The sequence below is a fragment of the Manis pentadactyla genome, chromosome 13 (assembly GCF_030020395.1).
Source record: "Manis pentadactyla isolate mManPen7 chromosome 13, mManPen7.hap1, whole genome shotgun sequence".
NCBI classification, from domain to species: domain Eukaryota; kingdom Metazoa; phylum Chordata; class Mammalia; order Pholidota; family Manidae; genus Manis; species Manis pentadactyla.
Genome location: NC_080031.1, coordinates 102437552 through 102453471, shown reverse-complemented (window position 1 = coordinate 102453471; position 15920 = coordinate 102437552). Strand labels below are relative to the sequence as shown.

At 38.9% G+C, this 15920-nt stretch overlaps 1 protein-coding gene and 1 long non-coding RNA gene across 2 annotated transcripts in view; both read right to left on the bottom strand.

Annotated features, from left to right (window-relative positions):
- Positions 1 to 290: 290 nt before the first annotated feature.
- Positions 291 to 3408, bottom strand: LOC130680434 (uncharacterized). Its single transcript, XR_008993459.1, has 2 exons — positions 2988 to 3408; positions 291 to 2282 (listed from the first exon to the last, which is right to left on the bottom strand). It is a non-coding gene; the product is annotated as an uncharacterized LOC130680434 (long non-coding RNA).
- Positions 3409 to 6536: 3128 nt separating this feature from the next.
- Positions 6537 to 15920, bottom strand: part of NDFIP1 (Nedd4 family interacting protein 1) — a 56371-nt gene continuing 46987 nt past the window's right edge. The window contains exons 7-8 of the mRNA XM_036895265.2: positions 14416 to 14521; positions 6537 to 7568 (exon numbers count right to left, since the gene is read on the bottom strand). Of these exons, the coding sequence (XP_036751160.2) occupies positions 14418 to 14521 (104 nt within the window). The 3' untranslated portion in view covers positions 6537 to 7568; positions 14416 to 14417. The remainder of the gene's footprint in view (positions 7569 to 14415; positions 14522 to 15920) is intronic.

Below are 15920 nucleotides of genomic sequence, written 5' to 3'. Positions count from 1 at the left end.
AATGCTGCATTGTGTACTTAAAAATTTACTAAGAGGGTACATCTTATGTTAAGTGCTCTTACCACACACACAAAAAATGATGAATGATGGTGATGACAACAGTAAAGAGGGAAGGAAGGAGGTGATGGAGATGTTTATGGCAAAGCCTACAGTGGTGGTTTCACAGACGTGTAATCATCGCCAAACGCATCAAGGTCTAGACATACGCATTAAATATGTACAGCTTTCTCTATGTCAGTCATGTCTCAACAAAGTGGTTTAAAACAAACATAAAATAGCCAGAGCACAAGTATTTTAATATAGGGAACTTTATTTTTCAAAACTGGAACTTCATCACTTCTAACAGGGGATGGTCTGAATTTCATCTGAAATTCTTCCCAAGGAGAATAAAATACTGTAGATGGAGGTGAAGCCAAGGCCTCTTGGAATCTGAAGACGCAGGGAAGGCGTCTCGGCTTCTCTTCAGCTGTCCGGCGTCACCAAAGCAGTGCCCCGCAGGGCCAGCTTGGATAAGCTTATGACCTCTGTTTGGCCCTGTGTTCCTAAAACTTTTGTGAGGAGGTAACTAATAAACCGTGTAAATGTGCCACCATCTAGTTAAAAAATAGTAGCTTTGCTGCTACTGGGGCTGACTTACCCTACGTATTTTCTGCAAAACACATTTATTTACCTTTCCCTCTAATAAAATACACCTGGCAATAAATGAAAGGCAGCAAAAGTAGCCATGGCTTGCTATTAAAACTTGGTATGTTTTTAATGACAATTTTTAGTCTACTGTTTTTGGATGGTTCAGGTATTATTTGAAAATAAGCACCCAATGAAGACATCACTGAGATTGGCAGCAAGGTTTGAACACAATAATTTGTCCTAAGTACAGTGTCTAAACTCAAGAGAATTTAAATGTGTTCCCCTGAAAGGTCAGACTGCACTTTAAAATGGTCAGTATACTACCAAGGAGTCATTTGTATAAAAATGCCACCATAAAACACATTAGTCTTTTTGTTTTTTTAAGTTTAAACTACAGTCTAGTGAATTTAGCTCCTCAAACTCTTACATAAAATGTGACAGTGGAGGAGGAAGTCTCTGGAACTTCAGAAATTTTTTTCTTTCTTTCCTGTAAAAAGAACCTCTCAAGAGTGTATCCAACCATGTCTTTCAGACATAGTCATATGCAGAGAAAAGTGACCCAAATAAAGAAGGAATTAAAGAAAATTCTGGCCGCTCTTTAAAGTCATTCTTCATCTTAGGTCAATCCTCTTTTATAGGGGCGCCTAGCAATTGGCCGGCAATCTCCTCCTGCGAGTCTGAGGATTAAAGCCAGAGCACAGGACCCAAGGAACCCGTCGGCTGCCCTCCGCCACCAGTCCGCCTTTCTGACACGTCGGACAGCGCTTTCTCCTGGGCCCGCCTGACCCACTGCACCTCCCGCTGTCTTCCTCCCGTGTCCCTTAGAGGACGGCTTCTTGAAGGGAACACTGGCGACTGCCACCTCAACGCAACTCCTTCAGAATAGACGAAGGTTTGAAAATGGCTTCAGACACTAGAGGGTGCTTCCCCCCTCATTTTGGAATTCTGAATAAAGTGCAACTTTTCTGTTCATTGGATTAAAAAAAAATGTAGCAGTAAGTTTTAAATTATAAACTCATAAGCCACCCAAGTTAGGTTTACCAGAAGTTTAGATACACTCCTTTCCCTCTTGCAGACTATTTAGAACAGTGCTCCCAGAAGGCCGCCACATTAAAGGGGCACAGCCTGGGAACAGCAGACGTGACATCTGTTGAACTCACTGTTCCATCTGTCCCCGACATGGACTACATACAAACCAGCACAGCTCTTGGGGACTTAAGCAGCCTGCTAACCCTTTCCTTTCCTTTACCCTTAAACCATTCCAAGCAGAGGAGGATCTACCTTATTTTTAAAGACCTCCAAGGAAAAGCCCACAATCCTTAGCCAAATATTTAGAAATTAAGTTTCCTATGGCCTTTCCCCATTGCTCTGCATACACATTCCTGCCCATAGTCCTGCCATAAAGAGAACCCTGCAGCCACGAACTTTGAGAAGGCCTACATAAAAGCAAAGTAATTCTTAATTTTACCCAATAATCAATGCCATGAAAGTAGTCTCATGAAAAAGCAACTCATAATTTTAAGCATAAGTATATGTGCTCTGCTAATTTCTTCTATTAAATCTTCCCTGGAAAGTGAAGATTTGGAATGAGTAACTTATCTGTTTCTTTATCAGGAAGCTCAGGAACCAGGTGTATTAATTTTACAGGATGGATGCTGGAAAAACATAAAAAGGTCTTAATACCTAGATGTAGGGAACTGCTAAATCAAAGAAGGGCTTAAGGCCAAAAACAGATGGGAGATTAAACCCCATTTCATACAAGGAGCCTCGGGGATGACATACATGCTACCGAAAAAGGCTTTTCTCATACACATGATGCAGAGCGCACAGATCTAGGGTAGGAGAGCCACTGAGTCAAACCTAGAAAAACAAGGGCTGCTAGTTTTGCTTCTTTGGGCCACCACTGCCCACTTTTCAAAAAGAACTATATAGTTCCAAATGATGCTGGTAAGTAAGAGTTGGTGAAAATATTAATCCAACCAGTGGCTCATTTACTAATTTATCTGCAATCCCACATTAAAATATAAACTGGAAATAAATCATGGATGTAAAACCCTTAATGTTGATAAACAGAAAAAAAACAAAATGACCAGAATGACACCTAAACCAAGCATCTGCCAAATACAGCCTATGAAATGTTCTGTCAAAATAATGATGTGGAATCAGGAAGAAGGCGGCAAAATTCTAAAACCTCACTTAAGGGAACATGTTAAGCATTTCTGCAAACGAAAAGGCCATTTCATCAAGTGTGACGCCAGCCGGTCACGGTGAAGGACCGCTCTGATCCTCCGTTTGGCCACGACGCCACGGGCCTAAGTGCAGGAAGCAGCTCTCGGTGGGGACGTGAACGCAAACCCTACCTGGGTAAGGTGAAAAGTCACTGCAGCTCCGGACGGTGTCAGAGGAGTCGGGCTGGGGTTCGCAGTCCGAAGGCAGCCCTTCCTTAGTTTGGTAGTTTAGTGCGCAATGCTTAACTATCAAGAAATTACCTTCTGCATTTGATAGAGATTTTTAGGTTTTAACCCATTTTTTTGTTTCCTGGGCTGCATATACCACTTGTGAAGCATTCCAGACAACTACTAACAATACTAATCTTCTTCTCAGAGCTCCAGCACTCATCTTTGGAAGACTTAAAGAAAGCCACTTTTCTCAGTTTTGGTGTCTATAAACTTGCAGTCACATACAGACGGGGAAAAATCTGTGAAGCATTTCACTTCCCACATAAATGATAAAAACTAATCACTTGCAGAGCAGGAGGAACAACACACAAAGCCGGCTTAGGAGATGTCAATTTCACACAGCTGCATCTGTTTCTGACCTCGATGAACTCCTGCATAAACACAAGATCCCTATTTCACATATTCTATATTTGGGTTTAATAGGGTTGCATTTAAGTTTACATCTTAGCTATTTGCCAATTGATGAACTTAAGAATTAGCACTGTCAGAATCAGAAAACGCTTTTGTAAAAGGAAAAAAAACAGACTTTTAAATAAAAATAGGGTATCAAACCAAAACTTGAATAATCTGTGTATTATACAAGTGACAAATTCTGAGAATAACTGGAGTACTGAGGGGGTCAAAATGAAGTAGATGGACTATTTCAAATTTATAGTCAGGGAAACTGTCCTCAGGAGGACAGTTCTCCATTCAAAGATTTTCCGTTAAGAGCAGGTCTTTCATAGGCCATTAAGTTGTAGGTGATACAATGAACTGGCTTATAAAATAGCCTTTTTTTTAGAATGGGGATGATACAAAGTCAGTTTCTGTAACTCATTTTCCCTCCTGAAAGAGTTTTATTCTCAAACCTAAACTTAACTCTCCCCTTCGGGGATTCCTGGCATGGTTCTGAGATGCCGTCCACTCCAGTAGCAGAGCCTACAGGTAACCAGTATTGAGGAGTGATCTGTCAGGGTATTGTGGGTGCTCTAACTGAGTACTACTGTGCACACATACAAAAGCCTGTAGGTATATGCAAAAGGGAGAGTTAAACCAAGAGTACTTCAGTAGTGGTTTAATCAATGCTCTCACTCAATCCATCTTAACTACCTTACAGACTGTAAATAATATTTAGGCATAAATATATGCAAAACTAGATTTTTTAAATGTACAAGTCATCAATGGAAACATTTCCGCATTTTACTACACCTCTCATCATCATTCAAACCATCTTCAGAAAACCTGAAAAGGAAAATCTAAATAGCTGAAAAATACCAGCAGAACCTGAAAATTACTAAACTATATCTTCCACATGACTTACCTACATTCATCACCATCAAGGTTTCACCAAGAACCAGATTCAGGTACATAATTAGGGGCCACAATTACTTTTTCATAAAATCAGGGCCAAGTGATTTTTTAGTATCTACTAAGCCAACCCTCAAGGCCAGACACGAGGAAATGGTAGTAGTGTGGGATTCAAAGCTGAGGCCAAGTACTCCATTCATGGGGTATATTTTTGTTGATTCTCACCCCAGAACCCTGCCACCTCAGACAACCACTTAAACTGAATTATCACTTCTACTGGCCCTGAAATTCCCTTTCTGTAGTTATTTCTTTCTTTAAGTAGAAACAAATTATAGCGAAGTGGGGTATATTCTAGGATAAGAATACAGTGAAGGCCAAAAGAAATTCCATTTGGGCCACTAATGACTCCTGGTGGGCCACAGCTCAGGTCAGAAAACATACTTAACAAGAACATAACCAAAGAGTAGGATATTACCATTGACTTCACTAAAAATCTTGTTTCTTCAAAACTCTATAAACAAAATTGATCCCATTAAGATATTTTTTAGCATCTTTAACACATTTTAGTAACACCTCTTATTCCCATACAAAGCAATCTAATTTTCTGAAGGAAAAAAAAAAGACAAAAAATTAGAAATGGCTATGTAGGACCCTTTCAACACAGTGCATTATTCCAAATGGTAACAATAAGAGACATGAGGGACCTCTGTGCTCACGGGTGAGCCCTAGTCGTCCCCTAGCCCAGGCTCAAAGCCGTTTATCCCATAATCTTAGACAAATTAACAGTGGTTCTTCTGTATCCCATTCAAAGAATTCATTTTAAAAACCCATCCTTTATCTGAAATGGTTATTCTCAATAATGAGCCTACCAAAGGGAGACACAAAAGAATAAGAAAAATAACAGTGCAGTATAAATATTTTCACAATAAATAGTAAAGACTAGGTGCCAACTTTATGCATCTGAAGACTCTAAGTTTTATATTTAAAAGAAAGAAATCCTTCCTCTAAGGACTTTTAAAGCATATCAAACAAACTGTAGGTTTTCATTTGACAAAGTCTTAGGCCCACCAAATATGTAGAAATAAGAATCTCAAATACTTCAGTTCTCCAAATAGACAAAACCAAATAAGGCACAAATACCTAAAGAATAAACACAAACAACTACAGTGTTGTAGTTACTGTGACTCAGACAGCCCTTCTATTTTGTCTTGTAGGATAATTAAAATAGCTCTCTCTGTTGCACATGTCCACATTTATTCAGATTGTTAGAGATCTATCATTCTGAAACTTAGAGTATGATAGGCTATCAAATTCCAAACTTTACTGTTGGTATACTCTAATTCAAAATTAAAAATCTTCAAAGACTTTCGTAAAAACCTCTGCCTATCTACTGCAAAATATAACTTTTGAACAGGAACATACTATACTATTGTAATAATCAAGAAAACAGTTGGAATGATCATTGAAATGTCGATTCAGGAGGCTCTCAATTTTCCTGTTTGGTTTTCAAACAACACACTTCTCTGCATTTACATCCAGGTTCCCCTAAACAGACTTCCTAAACTGATCTCAGATATTCACATGCAGCAGGTAAGTGAACACTTACAGCTATTGTACCATGCTAGGGCTGCTTTGGGTTGTTATTTGACGATCTTGCACCATTTTTCCTTTATATATATATTGAGTAAGTGCAAGAGGGGGAAAAACATCAAATGGCGGATATTGTAAAAACTGCTGGTCTCCGAATTAAATACAACTGAGAAGAGAGCAGACGTCAGGAAGAATGAGAAATCTATAGCCTCAACTGGGTGCTCACACAGGCCTTAAGCCAGAGAAAGGGCAAATGCAGGGAACAGGCAGAAATACTAGGAATAAATTAGGTCTAAAAAATGAAGCATAATTGGGAATTCCAGAATGACTTACAACTCCTCTCTGTTTTAATTCATTCTCTTTTGCAGAACCAATTTTCACACACATTTTTAGGAACGTATTGAGAACTATATGAAAGAAGGGAACTGCCTGTGCTGAAAGAGATGAAAAAATTGGCGCAAGATCAATTCTTTTGTATTTACTCAATGATTCTGTATGAATGAAAATTCAGAAAAATTGCTTTGCGATCAACAAATGCAGAACAAGAAATTAAACACTAATCTACAGCAAAAGTTGCTACACAAGAGACGTTTATTAATGTTCTGTTTTATTTACAGTTTCGACATAGCAGACCAAGGTGAATTACCACTTGGCAGAAAGCACACCATTCTAACATTTATAACACATCAGTTTCTGCAACACACTGTAAAAGCTAGTAGTATAGTACGTGAGGGATCATCTCAAAAGTTCCAAGCTAATTCTTTCTTTGCTCCTAATACCTAGCCCCCACCCCCTCCTCCCAGCCCCTGGCCTAATCATCAGGAGACAAAAGGAAAAGAAAAAAGTGGTAGGGACTCTAATCATAAGAAAATGTCAAGAATTGCATTTTAGTAATTAAGCTGCATTTGTCCTTGCTCTATTTTATAGTGACAACCATCTTTACAATCCCTTAGGTACCCAACACAGAACAATAATGTACTGCAAAATTTAGAATACAGACTATAAAAAATTAGTGCTTTTTACCAATTAAGAACATATTCTTGACCACACCTTAAACGTACTTTGCACTATGATTTTGCTTCCAGGTGTCACAGTATGACTGAATAAATTTCTAGATTAATTTTAACAGCAACTATGGATTATGTGCAGAAATGCAGTGATAACAAAAGTTTTAACTTTTGAGAAAACCCCTTTAAAATGGCCAGCATTATACATATCTTACACTGAAATATTTAATTCCAAATTCATTTTGAGATGGAGGATGAATAAAGCAAGATTGCCCCCTACTGACTACAGGGACAAGGCTCATGCTATTCAAAATGACTACAAACAATAGATAAGGCATTATTAATACATCACAGACTTGATTGCAAGAGCTTTTTCAAACATTAACCACTAATGATTCAATGATTACAGAATTCTGCATTAACTATTAAAATTTTACACCTAGGAACAGAGAGAAATGATATTTTTCAACAGTACTTAATTTTTTTAAAGCAGGTGATTATTCCTCTGTGTTCTGCATCTTGATTCACTTCCTGCAGGTGTTCTCTTGCTTCTTGAGAGAGAATTCATAAACGCAGGAAGGCCTTTGCCAGAAAACATCTGCCAGAGAAGGATATTGAATATTGAAACTCTAGTTAGCTTGTTGTTTTGGCTAAGAGAAGGATGTAGTCACAAAAGAAGGCAGGATGTTTGGAGACACAAGAAGTACATTTCAACATAGCTTTAAGATTACTATACACTGACATCATAGTATTCAATAAACATTAAAATTTCAATTCTTAAAGTTATCAAGGACTCCCAAACTAGAAAGAACTTGAATGCTTTCTATACAACCCATGAAGTCAGGGGTCTCTCTCCAAACCTAACAGAATACCTGCCAGAAGGTAACAGTTCCTTCATCCCACACTTAACCTCAACAGCAGTGACTGAAACTTGGGGACAAAAAGAGAGTAGAATCTAAGCGCCCTGGTAATCTCCAAATACACTTGAAGCTACTGTTCATCCTGCCAGTTCTGCCAGATCTCATGCAAGGAAGACTGCCAATTATGTCATACTACAGTTAAAACTGTCAAAGTTACAAAAAAAAAAAGACTATAAACTCACAGTATCACAAATACTTTTTAAAAATCAGTTAGAAAAAAAGGCAATGTTATTTTGGGCATATATCTCTGGAGAAAAAATATGTAGCCCCAAACTAACGTTTAAAAATATACATACATTATATATATACATACACACATACATGACTGAAATAAATGCTCTCAAGATAATGTCCATATATTTTGTATTTTAAATGCAATTTTCATCCAATCCTTTTGAGGCATTTCTGCTCTGGCATAACTAATTATTTTGGTTCTCACAGAAATAACAGGAAAAACTACAAGTAACTCCCTATATTAATGCTAAAAGAAACACTAACGAGACACATTAAACTTAATGAATATTCAACGAGAAACTTCTCTGTGACACCCGCACCAGTGAGGGTCGGGTGGGCTCATATACAGGCCCTCAGCTTATTTTGCCATCTTTCCAAATGACTATAAAAGTCACAAGCAGCCCTTTTATATCTTTTCTTTTTAGACTACTGCACAAATCCTTAGAAGGCTGACAAACTGCAGAAGAGCTACAACAATGAAGGAAATCAGTATGTCCTTTTAAAACTGCAAATACTTCCCTAAACTCCAAATTTATTTCGTATTCTGATTTGAAGTAAACTAATGATACTGACACAAGAGAAACTTTTTCTCAAATTCAAAGACCTCAGAATGTGCAGGGATAGAAAGATCCAGGAATATAAGGAGCTCTAAAAGCCAAGCAGAAGAAAACAAAACTGGTAAACCCATTATCAAACGGATATTTTTGCAATGATGCTACACTCATTTCAAACCTAAGTACCCTCAGTTTTATCAGTTTCCATTTATCAGATGAAAACTGATGAAATAATTACTATTAGGCTGAAACACCAGAGTTTGCAAGAATGCATGCTACAGTCCAGATAACTGCCTGGCCACTATCCTTAGTTGATGCCGCTTCCACACTGGTAAACCAGCTTTAATAGGCCCCTAAGTCAGACACCTCCCAACAAACATTAAAGATCCATGAGCAAGATCTAGATTGGTTTCTAATGGGTGATCTCAATCACTATACAAAGTCCAGATGAAAAAGACTGCCAGAGAGATCCTCCCTGCTAAGACCTCGAGGCCTGTTCAGATCCACTTGCCTCACAGGTTGTTCAAGAACAACGATGAACTCGGGCTAGAGGATAGACAGCTTTTAAGGACAGGACTGTGGACATCATTAATCAACTGTAGATCAGATTGCCTCGGAAACAAAAGGAACCCAACAGCCTACAGATCATTTAATTTCAAGAGGATGACAACCATTTCTTCTTAAACATATGAATTTTTTTTAGCAAAACTTCCACTGCCAACATTTCTACTGTCCTGCTACTTATAACACAAATCAATACATCAAACTTTAACTTGAGATGGATTTCCTTTAATGAAATAGAATAGCTGGAAAAAAAAAATAGCTAAAAAGGAGGAGGGGGCAGATTATAGAAAGGGACAAATAAAACCACTTACCATCACAGGGAAAAAGTCAACATATCTGATGCCTAAAAGGTACAGCGCACCAGGTCACAGCAATCCCTACCTGATTATGAAGGGCCCTATCTCGTTGAAGCCAGGACTCACAAACTTTCTCCGCTCCTATTTCAGATGTGGCTACAATAACAGAATTTAAAATCTATTACGCTTCATATATACAAGTGCCTTTGCAGTAACGCGAGGCTATCGGCTGCCTGAGTTACCACTTCACAACTACTGTAGCTGACCCCTCAGCTGCACGGCAGCGTCAGAGAAGTGGTCCTCCATAAGGATCTATTCTCCAGTTAACTGATAAGAAAATGTATAAATACATTTTTTACCATTTCAGATAAAGATGTTTCTAAAAGACATCTGTTTCTTTTTAAACAACACAGAGAGAACATTTTGTTTGTCTCTGCTTCCTCAGTCACATACTTTATGTCACTGCCCACCTCTAGCAGTTTCTTCTGGCTTTTCTTGCTGTGGGGTAGGAAACCAGACTTCCTTTTTCAAGCGTAAATGTGCTCCGAAGGGGGACCTGAGAGCTGCCTCCCCTGATAATAGCATATGAGCTTTAAGGGTTTGGCTTTTGTAACATCTACTCTGGCTGATTAGAAAAAGGGTTTTTAGGGTCATTCCAAAGTTTGTTGGTTTGTGTGTACTATATACTTTGGGCAGCCTAAAGAGAAAGTCACTGTTCTTAATAACTTTTGCTAGTAAAATGCCAGATCTTAGTAGCATAGGAATTGAGTTATTTTTCTGTATGGCAAAGTTATTTTTTAAATTCTCTACCTGTACCTTTCTGACAAAACGTAAGCCTAGCTAGCTAGCTTTTTTTTTTTTTTTTGGTATCGTTAATCTACAGTTACATGAGGAACATTATGTTTACTAGACTCCCCCCATCACCAAGCCCCCGCCAAAACCCCATTACAGTCACTGTCCATCAGCGTAGTAAGATGCTGTAGAATCACTACTTGTCTTCTCTGTGCTGCACAGCCCTCCCCGTGCCCCACACACTACACATGCTAATCATAAGGCCCCCTTTCTTACCCCCCACTTATCCCTCCCTTCCCACCCACCCTCCCCAGTCCCTTTCCCTTTGGTAACTGTTAGTCCATTCTTGGGTTCTGTGAGTCTGCTGCTGTTTTGTTCCTTCAGTTTTTGCTTTGTTCTTATACTCCACAGATGAGGGGTATCATTTGGTACTTGTCTTTCTCCACCTGGCTTATTTCACTGAGCATAATACCCTCTAGCTCCATCCATGTTGTTGCAAATGGTAGGATTTGTTTTCTTCTTTGGCTGAAAAATACTCCATTGTGTTTATGTACCACATCTTCTTTATCCATTCATCTGCTGATGGACACTTAGGTCGCTTCCATTTCTCGGCTATTGTAAATAGTGCTGCAATAAACATAGGGGTGCATCTGTCTTTTTCAAACTGGGCTGCTGCATTCTTAGGGTAAATTCCTAGAAGTGGAATTCCTGGGTCAAATGTTATTTCTATTTTGAGTTTTTTGAGGAACCTCCATACTGCTTTCCACAATGGTTGAACTAGTTTACATTCCCACCAGCAGTGTAGGAGGGTTCCCCTTTCTCCACAACCTCGTCAACATTTGTTGTTGTTTGTCTTTTGGATGGTGGCCATCCTAACTGGTGTGAGGTGGTATCTCATTGTGGTAGCTAGCTAGCTTTTAACTAGTGACATCTTGATTTAAAAAGTTAAGAAGTCTCAATGAAAGAAAGTAAGATCTTCATACTTTACACAATGATTTTCTAACACAACTTCAAACTAAACTAAATTTCCTCTGAGCCAGAGAAGTAAAACACTCTACATTTGGATCGAAACGGACAGTTCCTACCCCCATCAAGGGACAAAGGGAATTCAGCCCCACGGGATATTATGGGTTTTCAGGTCACCTATAGGGACACTGAAAATTAGTAAGGAAGTCATCAGAATTCTAAATGCTGCTCTAAGTCCCTGAACCCTTAATTTAGAGCTCTGATCCTCTGGGCATGTCTGGAATGACTATAAATCAACTAGAATATCAAAGTTAGAAAAGGAAGGAAACCCTACCTTAAGTTTCTGACAATCCTGCAGCACTATAAGGCTTCTGACTCCAAAATACAGAGAACAGCAGCCCAAAACCTCCCTTCACAAGTTCAACAGCATTATTACTAAGGACTGCCTACATAACCCTAAAAGATGCTTTGTTTTACATTTAGAATATTCCCATAAAACATTCCAGAAGTTAAAAAAAAGCAAAACAAATTTTGTAAACTAAACCTCTCAATAAAGTTCCTAACAATGTAGATAATTCTGAGTTCAGGCTTTCTCCCAACCTGGTTGTTGTTATGTATTAGGAGCAAGAAAAGGGAAGTATACAATCTCTTTAAAAAGATCAAAATTTCCCTCTAACTGATGAACAGAATAGACAGAGGTGTGATCCCAGTCCATTTAGAAATTCAAAGCTACCATTAGACTAAGTGTACAGAATCTATTATTTAAAAAAAGAAATCTGTGCCCTCAGGGCATTTGGGGCTCCAGTGGATTAGGGAAATCTGTAGGTGATTTCACTGCCTTTTCTAAGAAGAACTATGGCAACCAAAAGAATTAAACTTCTGAATCTTTGGTAGGCAAGAGTTAAACCTAAGGCTCAGAAGGAATTATAAATTACAATCAGACATGTAGAGGAAAGAAAAAGATGACAATGGAATTGCACCTAACTGCACAGAACATCTGATAAGCCTCTAGAGGTTAGGATGTCCTAGACACAAACACAGGCGCAGAGCCTCGGCCAGCGGTGTCCACGTCCATCTGTGCCCAGACTTTGCACCTAATTCAAATTCAGGACATGCCACACATTTTTTAACATGCAATTAAACCATTCTCCTTCTTAAAAAAAAAAATCATAAACAAAAGTGGTACTCTTAAAATTTTCTTTCAAATAGACGTACATGTCTCTTGAAGAAAGAAACTGACTTTAACCAACACAAGCCTAAGTTCTTTGTATGCTTCAACTTTTATAAGATGGCCTTTGAACACCACAGTGCTGAGGGGAGCTGACCCCCTTACAGTCAAAAATCCTCATATAACTTTTGACTTCCCCAAAACTTACCTTCTAATAGCCTACTCTTGACTGACAACTTGACCAATAACCTGAACAGTCAATTAATGCATATTTTGTCTGTTATATGTATTAAATGCTGTATTCTTATAATAAAGCAGCGAGAGAAGAATGTTTTTTCAAATTATCACAGATCTCAGAAAAAACTGTCTAATATATTTAAATTAGACTGCATATAAGTAGACCTATGCAGCTTAAAACCTGCATTAAGGTTCAATTGTACTCCACCATACATTTATTTGAGCTTATCTATCACTATAATCTCCTGTTAGCTACATAATAAATTAATTATACAAATAAAGTGATTAATATAGTATCTAAATATGGAAAAGTTGATGATGCTAGTTGTTATGATCATGATACTACACTTAAAAATAATTGTTACATTCAAGAAGTTATCATCAAATTATTCTGTTGCTTAAAAACTTTCAATGCTGTCCCAACACAGAGCAAATTAAATATGGTGGATACTTTCCTTTCTAGAAGAATGTACGTTCAAAAGCGAACTCCATTCTTAGCGTATGATTACCTATATAAACTATGATAACCCAACAGCAAGTACAGAACAAATTAATGTTCACATAGGACTAGCTTTGCATTAAGCCAGCATGTCACTAGGTTTAAAGGGCTGCTCTTGAATTCTATGGTTCCACTGCAAATGTGCTTCTCAAACTTTTGAGAATTACTGTCTCGACCTGACTTTCCAGCCTTGGCCTTCAGCACCACTTTATGCACAAACTGCTGCCCCTCGAGTAAGCTCCTTGCTTCCTTTCCTCTATCTCTGCTCTCGCTCTGCGCTAGATGATCCTGAAACTCTTCTCCACATATCCCAAATTTCCACTAGCAGAAATTCTACCTATTATTTATGGTGTATCTCAACGTGCCCCTCCACGATCCCCCCATCCTCAATACTCTTACGTAAGGAGCGAAGCCCCAGAAGGCCTGTTGGATCTGGTTTCTAGAGAGGCCTCTACAGTATTCTCTTTCCCAAGACCCCCTATCTTTTCCTTTCTGCAGCTACTGACAGAAGAGGGAGATAGCCTCTGAGGAAAAACACTTGTGAAGCAAAGACAAGTCTCAGCACGGCTTAGTCCTCCTGTTCTAAGCGGGGGGAAAGGTCCTTTCTCCCCTCCTTTCCCTTGGGTTGGGACCTCCTCACCACCGGAATAGGCACGTCAGGGTATGAACCGGAACGAAGGCACCAGGAACACCTCCCTGATGGATTGTGAGACACAAAGGCCACGGGGGGCTTGTCAGTGGCCCGGGCAAAAGGAGATCCCCAAGTTCCCCAGTGGTCTCTTCCCAGTTCTCGGTTTCAGGGGCCTGTGTAATTAAGGTGGAGTGATTAGGCCTGAAGGGCTCCTTCTCAGTACTGTCCTCTGGAACCGGAACAACAGTAAGCAAGGACTTTGGGATTCAAGATCAAAGATCTAGGCCCCTAAGTCCCAGCCAAATATCCTAGCTCCCTGATGACTACTAATCCTCTGCCTCCTCGGCATCGTCAGAACATGAGATAACATTTCCTCCTATGGCAGTTTTTCTAACTTGCCTTTTCAACAGCTTTTTATAGAAACACTCCTTACTAAACTAGAAACAGCTAAAAGGCAAAGACTGTAGCTTCTTTACCTTCTCTATACTCCCACCACAGGGGATACACTCTAAACCACAGCGGAAATCTGCAATGCATCACACAATTACACTGGGACTAGAATTAAGGTTCTTTTCCTTTAATACCTTTAATAAATGAAGAGAACTCTGGTCCTGGGGAGATTCGAAAAAGTTTCTGGCATCTTCCGAACTTTTGCATAATTGATAAATCCTCTGAGAAACAGGAGAAAACCTAATTTAAAAAGAAAAGTCAAGAATGAATTTATAATTTCCCCATTAGTCCTCTCCCCAGAAATATCCCTTTCGATAGCATGGCATCGTTTTTCTGCTAAAAGCTATCAAAACATGAGCAATTTCCTCCAAAATTTCCAAAGGATTTTCACACCAAATTTTCCATGTCTCAATAAGGATACATAATCTCAGGGCCAAATAAAAACCTCTTTTGCACAATCAGAATCTAATTGATCTAAAAATGAAATAGAAAATAAGATGGAGCCCAAACATGTGTATTTGGAAGCTTCATTTTGAAGCATTGTCAAAACGTATCTTCCAAGTTCTAAAAAAGTATCCCAATGTAATTAACTAATAAATAAAATAAAGAGATTAAAAGCTTTTTCTCAAAAAAACATTTCATCCTGTCTCGTCACAGGATTTTTTTTCCTGTTGACAGTACATAACGTTGTCCACTAGATGTCAGGATTCCCTTACCTATTACAACAACTCTTACACTCCCCTAAACTCACAGTTCACCGTTAAGTCCATGTACAATTCACTGGTTTTTGGTACAGTTACAAAATTGTACAACCAAAACCATAATTTAATTTTAGAACACTTTAAAACAAAAATCTGTGCCCATTAACAGTTTCCTATCCCCCCTCCCTTCATCTGCTCCTTCTTTCCTTCTCCCCAGTCTTAGGCAACCACTTTCTTTTGGATATATTTTAAAACATACTTAAGTACAAAACTCTGTATTCAGAACTGACTTTTGGCAGTAAGCAGGAGTCATCAGCGCTGAGCTCAGTGAACACCATTCTGTCTGGCACCGAAAGCAACAAGGGACTATAGAGCAGGAGTCACCCACCTCCTCAAATGCTGGGTGGGGGGACCCCAGTGAACCAGAGAGCACCTAACCTGAAGGGAGGGGACAGCTAAGACTCAGCGGCAGTCAAAGGGTGGGAACAGGCCAGCTTTGCTGCATATTCTAATTTTTAAGAAAAGTAAAGGAATTCAGACATTTTATAAAATGTCTCAAAACAACTATGGAACAACTATAGGTGAGATGTAGTTTATAAATTGCCAGCTTGAAAGCTCTGTGTAGACCTGGTCCTTGCAGGAAAAACTCCCCCCAAATCGTTTCTGTCTGAAAGAGAAGTTCCAAAAATGACCCAAACATTGGGTCCAAATGCACTCCATACATTAAAATTCTTGCCACTTTTTGCTTACTAGGAATCAGTAAGATATCAAGAACGATCAGTGGTAACGTATTATAAATTCATCTCCCATGAAACTTTAATATAGGGAGGAAATCAATCCATTAACTTCAAGTCACCCATACCACCACCAATCAACCTAAACATATACTTAATGGCTCTCCTTTGGTCCACTTAGGATCTGCCTGGACTTTAGGCGTG